The 7,870-nt window shown below is 31.8% G+C and overlaps 1 protein-coding gene across 1 annotated transcript; it reads right to left on the bottom strand.

Moving 5' to 3' along the window:
* Positions 1-4,909: 4,909 nt before the first annotated feature.
* LOC145135989 (uncharacterized) lies at positions 4,910-6,301 on the bottom strand. The gene has a single exon (XM_079070201.1). It carries the CDS (start codon positions 6,142-6,144, stop codon positions 4,990-4,992), a length of 1,155 nt encoding a protein of 384 aa, XP_078926327.1. The 5' UTR covers positions 6,145-6,301; the 3' UTR covers positions 4,910-4,989.
* Between the last annotated feature and the right edge of the window lie 1,569 nt (positions 6,302-7,870).

Raw genomic sequence — 7,870 nt, 5'->3', positions numbered from 1 at the left:
ATTCAAATTTAGCCAATCATCTTCAAGCTTCAAATATGGATAGTTCAAGCCCAAAATAAGAATTCAAGACCCATCTTCATAAGCCCACTTCATCCAAGTCTTCAACATTTTAAGCCTAAATCTTCTTTGATGGATCCATAAAGCCCAATGACGCCTCTAAAGCCCACTAAGCCCATCTCCAAGCCAAACCGCAATCGCATCAAGACTCTAAAACCCTGCAAAATACCTCATGCAAAATAGAAAGTACCTGACACGATCCATGATAAAGAAAATAAGAATATACAATGCAATACTAATAAAAATGGATAAAAAATAAACTATAAAAAGAAGGAAATAAAATAAACTATCACTAATACATCGAGATTTCACTTCGGGTTTGCTTGATGATTGTGTCTTGCAATCTTTTGGTGATGTTTTTTATGCTTTAGTTTGTTGAATGTGGTGTAAAAACCTTTACTTTCACTAGATATTGATGAACCCTTGTTGATACACTTTGATTTCGTTAGTAGGATTAACTGAATTTGGTTTTTACTTATGTTTGATTGATTGCCTTACTTATCATGTTAAAGTTATGATTTTTATTGTTTATTGTTGAGTATTATTAGGATTAGATGATCATTCTATCTTGGTGTACTTGAATCATATGAATCTATGCTCATTAGGTTTGTATGATTAGGACTTTGATCATAAGCCTAGGGTTAGGTAATATTAATCAGTGACTTCTTCTGTGTTAGAGAGCATAGATATCTATGCTATGCTTAGATTGATTGTCATGATCATTAACAAGAGATCACTAGATCACATCGGTCGTAGTTCGAATATTTAATTAATTATGTGTTCACTAATTATATGATCATTGTGTTAGTTGTTCATTAATTATTAATACTAGAAAATCCGATCAAGATAACTAGTCATATTACAATTCGGTAATCAACTCATTAATCAATTGCACTTCTACTAAATCAAGTATAGAAACTTGGGGGATTCGTATTCTAGTGGAAGTACTTCTTATTTATTGTTTCCATTTAGTTCTTTAGTTTCGTTGATTAACTGAGTGTTAAAATTAGTTTAATTTAGTTTACACCAGTGTTATAAAAACCGGTTTAAACCGGTCGGTCGAACCGACTGGACCGGGAACCAGAAAGGTTAGCGGTTCAACCAACATCAATTTTATGTCTATTTCTGAACCCGAATGAACCGGTCGGTTTTTACAAAAACCCGGTTGAACCGGTTAAATTAAATAAAAACACATGGAAAATGGGTCATTTTTGCATAACAAACTTTGTTGTTTTTTTCACATCTATTTAGGTTTTATTAAATAAAAACATATGTTAATTGTTAGACGTTTTTTTAATACATTTGTATTCATCTAAAACTGTATTTTGTTTCCGTATTATACATTATTTTCTTTTTCATGTACGTGGATTGATGTAAAATTTATGGTAATGTGTTTTTAATGTATTTTGATTAATCTACGACTTGTATTTATATGTATTTTTAATGTTTAAACGTGTAGATGTCTATATGTGTAGGAAAATAGGAAAAATGTGAAATTTATAGAAACCAATTGAACAGACGATGAAATCGGGAACCGGTCACCATACCAGTTCAACTAAAAATCAGTTTTTAAAAACATTGGTTTACACAAAATACCCATTTTTACTTTTCTATTTTTAATTTAACTAACATTTGAATTATTAGATCAAGACCAATCTTGTTCCATGTGTTCGACACTTTTTTTCTTACCTTAAACTATATTACTCCATAATTAGGTACATTGTCTATTTGTGTTTAATACTAGTTGAGATTAGATAAGACTTTATAAATAAAAAAAACTAGTGCAAATAAAACACACCAAGGAAATTAATTTCATTATCTTCTTGAAGGAAAGTGTTTTCCCTTATCTTATGGAAAGTTTTCTCATTTAGGATTCCGATTCTATCACACAAAGTTGAACCAAACATGGAATGCGGTGGAATTGGAATCTTTTTCCCCCAGATTCCATTTTATTCCAGCGAACCAAACACACCCTAAGGTAGCGTTTAATACATCGACAAGATTGGATTAGACAAGACAGAACTGGACTTGACTGAACATAATATAACTAAATAACTTGTTTGGGATGTGTGTGGTATGACAATGATAGGACAGAACAAGATAGTAAAATTACCACATCGTCCCTATACCACATGATAATTATAATGTTATATATATATATATATATATATATATATATATATATATATATATATATATATATATATATATAAGTTAGGTTATAATGTGGATGAACAACTATTGTGCGGACGTGTGGACAATGCTATTCTATGAGAATTACTAAGAGAATAAGTTGTTCGCTAATGTGAATACGTTCAACCTTACCAACTATCGTCATTTTCATGCATTCTCACTAATTGTTATTCATTTTTATTCTTACACATCGTTTTTCATTCATTTAATTATGACAGAATACGACTCAATAAACATTCTGACAACATTCTGACAGAATGAGAAAAATAATAAAAAGTTTATAATAACTTTACGCACGATTTAATTAGTGAGAATGTGTGATAATGACAATAGTTATGTAAGATTAAACGTATTCATATTATCAAATAACATATTTTTTTTATCATTCTCACAGAATAGTACTATCCATACGTCCGCACAATAGATGTCAATCCACATTTGAACCTAACTCTCTCTCTCTCTCTCTCTATATATATATATATATATATATATATATATATATATATATATATATATATATATGTTTCGGACGCTACTATATAATTTATGTTAATTGTACTTAAACAAACTAGCGAGAGATCATGAGATTCAATTAATTAAGTATAATGAATAAAAGATTGAAAGATAGAACTTGAATGATATTTGCAAATAGTGAGTTTTGTGAAAAGTGTCTAAAGACAAAAATTTTGAGGGTGATTATATACATTTGCAATATACATCAATTTTACGAATGTTTTATGATAATTGTTTAAGAAATAAAAAACAATTTTTCTTTATTTTTGTGGAAGTCGTGCAAGTGGGTATCCGAGTCTTAATTCTTTTGTCCATGTTTGTTCCATCATTTTTTGTTGGATTAAAATTTGAGAGTTTAGTCCCATTTGACTTGGTCCTTGTTCCATTCAATTTTAGTTCCATCCTAACCAAACGCTATCTCAACCGATTTTATTATGTTCTGTTCTGTGCAGTCTCACTCACCAAACGGTACCTAAAGAAACCACAGAGACCATCCATGAGGCTTTTTGAACTTAAGGATTATATGTCAGATTTATGAAAATAAGGATTATATGTCAGATTTATGAAAACCATAGTGACCATTTATGATGTTTTGTAAAAAAAAAAAAAAAAAAAAAACTAGAGATGGGTTTCTATTATCATCGCTAGATGCTATGCTCAACCGCTCTATCTAAGCTGGTTCCGCTGGTTTGTAAATTTGAGCTTTTATTGAATCAAACTTTCAACCAAACAAAATCACAAGACCGACTCTTACAATGAAATACAAGTTCATATTAAAGTTGTGATATTTTATAATACCACAATGTTACAAAAACTATTGAGAAATGGGTTGTGACCTACTGACCTGGAATGTGATCGGTAAAAAAAAAGTGACACAATGATTATGGTTACAATGATAAAAGTAGGTTCTTACCTAAATGGACAAGACATCCATAATAATCCAACAAAAGGCATGCCTATCAAGAGACAAACATCATTGCTTACGAAGGAGAAATCAGATATATATGTTAACTAATATTATTACAACAAATATGTACTTAATAACTTTAGTTATATATATTTAATCAACTAATAACATATTTACTTAAAAGAAACAGATACAGATAAATATACTTGCTTGCAAAAAGATGCCGACAAAACAGTTATAATATCATGCCGACAAAGACAACTTAAATAAAATTTCATATGGATTTTTTCTATAAAAATGATGAAGATTCATTTAACTACAAATCTATATAATACATAAACAACCCTAATTTATAAATGTAAAATTGTAAGCTGCTTTTTCCATTTGATAACAACAAATATAGTTGAAGTATAAACACTTTCTTTCTATTTCTTTCAGGTTGAACATTAAAAAAAGAAAAAAAGATCCCTTAAAAAAATGGGATATTTACAAAATTGTTTATCAACGATGAAGTGTTTATAGAAAATAATTATAATTTGTGTCTTATCAAAATGATTACTCAGTTAGAGATGTTGTTGTATACTATGTATTTTTTATTTTGTTTGCAAGTATATCTATCTATGTATAAAAATAACATTTTGGAATGTCAAATATCACTCAATTTTCAATTAAATGTCATCTTGTAAGACGTTGCTTTTCATTTGCTATTTTTATTTTAACAACTTGTTATATTCTAGTAAAAAACAAACAACTTCCTCGAAAATCAAAATTTGTTAATCTTTTTCGTAATTCATAATTTGTTAATCTTTTTCGTAATTCATAAGTTGTTAATCGGATTTTAGATTTGTTATTGAAATTTTATAACAAAATTTTCTTTTCAATGTCCGGAAGAATCTGAAATATTTGTCCAAAAGAAAATTGTTGTAGAATTTTTTATTTTTATTTTTTTTATGTAAAATAAAATTATAGTCATCATTTTGATAAAACTAAAAAATTGGTCTATTTTATTTTATTCCAAAATTCAAATAATCATTTTTATGAATAAGATTAGACCAGTAAGATGTGTTGATTCAACTATATTTATTGTTTTTCATATGAACGTGGGGATTGACCATTATATGCTCTTTCATAATCTCTCACATCTAAACTGATCAACATTTAACATGTTTGATACATACCTTTTAATTTAACAGGATCTATAGGGTAGATGAAGTTAACCTTCTATGAAAAGGATTAGAATTATTAAAACCAAACACATTGAATCTATTAATTACTCAAAGAACCAAAAACGGAGGAAAAGAATATAAACAGATTGAAAACTAATTTTTTTTACCATTTTTGCTACCAACATGATGCAACCAACCAAACCCTTTGAGAGCTTTCGAAATCTTCACAAGATTTGGCTTCCCCATCCCCAAAGTCATCTTCCCTGCTGATAACTTCAATGCTTTCAAGCAACACAGCTGCCCATTGCTCATGAACTCCTCTTCATCATCGTCGTCTTCCTCAAAATCGTCATCAAAGTACTTGAATTCGATCTTCTTCTTGTTATTCATCATCGTCTTCTTCTGGTTGATCGACATGGGTTCCTTCCTGTTCTTCGATTTCCTGCTCGAATTATCCTCTTCGTAAGACTCCCAAAGCGAATCCATGCCTTCTTCACCTCCTTCTGAGTTATGCCTTTCTTCGAATAGCTTGCATGCTAATGTCCGCTTCCATTCTTTCTCCTTCCTCATTGATCCGTAGCTCCCGATGCTGCTTGAGGAATCTACCCGACATGAATTTGATTTCATGGAGAATGACTTTTCATAAGGTTTTTGATCGGCTTCGGCTTCGACGACCGCCATGGATTTGCTTCCGAGTTTTTTCTTCGCCACTGGCTCTGGTTTCTGTAATTCTCCAACGATTTTTTCGAGATCTGAACTACTTTCCTTCTCTGTCGTCTCAATCGCCGCCGTGGAATCTTCAAATCGATCCAGTTCTTCGAATAAACACTCCAAACTTCTCAGCTCCTCCTGTTTATGATCACTTTCCGGAATAGTAACTGCAACCGCAACCGCATTCTCCATTACCGAAACTTGTTCATTATGCTCTCCATCACTGACCGTGATCAATGGCGGATCATGAAACACGATTTTGTAGATCTCAAAATCCTCAAAATTACAGAAGTCCTCATCTTCATCAACGTCATTCAATTTTGATCGGAGTTTGTCCACGACGGTTTGAATGATCCCGAGCTTCGGCTGCGGAAAAGTGGTGGTGAGGAATGAGAGGAGGAGGACGAGAGTGGTGGTGAAAAAGAGAGGGGAGATGAAGAAGATGAATTTGAACAAGTAAGGAGAGAAGAATAGAAAGTAGGAGAAGTAGAGCGGGTGGGAGAAGATTAAGGAACAGAGGAGGGATAAATCATAGAAGAAGAAACATGAGTTGTTTTTGATGTCGCAAGTGGATGAGAAACACAGCTCATCTGCCATGGTTGGGTCCTTATGATCAGGAGTTGATGAGCGACAATAATGGCGGAATCTATAGAGAAAATGGAGGAAGATGGAGAAGACGACTGGAGGACTGCGTGTGTTGAGACTGAAGCGATTGCGGCGTGAATAAAGGGAAGTAGGATTTGAGTGGGACAAGTCTTTGAGATTTTTAATTGAGAAAATGTAAATGACAAAAATATCAAAACGAGTGTATATATATATTAAGAAATTAAATATCGTTATGAATTAAGCGTAATTAATGTAACTATAAATCAAACCAAACTAGTAAACTTTGATAAGAACTTTAATTGAGAAGAAAGAATATTTATAGAGAATATGAAAATTATATATCTTATAACTTTTGGTGTGTTTCATTCTTTACAATGGAGGGGTATTTATACTACAAATTTTACTAACATATAATTATAACTAGTTAGAAATGTTGACAAATTTGTCATGCACCAATTATTATGTCATCCACCAATTATTTACAACACCACCAATTATTTACAACACTCCCCTTGGATGACATCATTTTAGCATTCAACTTTGACGTACTGCCTCATTAAAAACCTTGTTAAAGAAAACCCAGTGGGAAAAAAACTTTAGCGAAGGGAAAAAGAGTACAGTGTATAGTTGACTCCCCCTTATTTAGACATCCGTCACATTATGTTCTATGCACATGTCGCATTCCGATGCCATGGACATGTTTCCTGAAGATTGCAGTAGGAAGTGCCTTCGTAAAAAGGTCTGCTGCATTGTTACTGGATTGAACATATTTGATTTCAACTTGATGGTTCTTTATAAGCTCTTGAGTGTACTCAAAAAACTTTGGAGGTATATGTTTTGTCCTGTCGCTCTTGATATATCCCTCTTTAATTTGAGTGACACATGCTGAGTTACCTTCATAAATTAAAGTTGGACATATATCCTTTTCAAGTCCACATGAAGTTAAAACTAGTTGTGTCATCGATCTTAACCATGTACATTCTCTACTAGCTTCATTTAGTGCAATTACTTCAGCATGATTTGAGGATGTGGCAACAAGTGTTTGTTTTTTATAACACCAGGAAATTGCAGTACCTCCATTCATGAATACATATCCAGTTTGAGATCTAGCTTTATGAGGATCAGACAAATAACCTGCATCTGCATAACCAATCAAGCCTTGTTTTGAATTGTTAGGGTAAAATAACCCTAAATCACTAGTTCCTCGAAGGTATCGAAAAATATGTTTGATTCCATTCCAATGTCTTTTTGTTGGGGCTGAACTAAATCTTGCTAGCAAGTTTACAGCGAAAGAAATGTCAGGTCTAGTACAATTGGTAAGATACATAAGAGCTCCAATTGCATTTAGATATGGTACTTCTGAACCAAGGACTTCTTCATTTTCTTCGCATGGACGAAATGGATCCTTGTCAATATTTAATGATCTAACAACCATTGGAGTGCTTAAAGGATTTGCATTTTCCATATTGAAACGTTTCAAGACTCTTTTTGTGTAATTTGATTGATGCACAAGTATTCCGTTAGGCATATGCTCAATCTGTAAACCAAGACAATATTTGGTTTTTCCAAGATCTTTCATTTCAAATTCTTTCTTTAAAAGTTCAATCACTTCAAGGATTTCTTTATTCGTTCCAATGATGTTTAGATCATCAACATAGACTGCTATGATCACATATCCAGATGTTGTTTTCTTAATAAATACACATGGACAAATAGT

This window comes from Lactuca virosa, chromosome 9 (assembly GCF_052849685.1).
Source record: "Lactuca virosa cultivar CGN04683 chromosome 9, Lactuca_virosa_CGN04683_v6, whole genome shotgun sequence".
Classification (NCBI taxonomy): Eukaryota; Viridiplantae; Streptophyta; class Magnoliopsida; order Asterales; family Asteraceae; genus Lactuca; species Lactuca virosa.
Note: the sequence above shows the minus strand (reverse complement) of the source record. Positions and strands in the feature narration are given on the sequence as shown.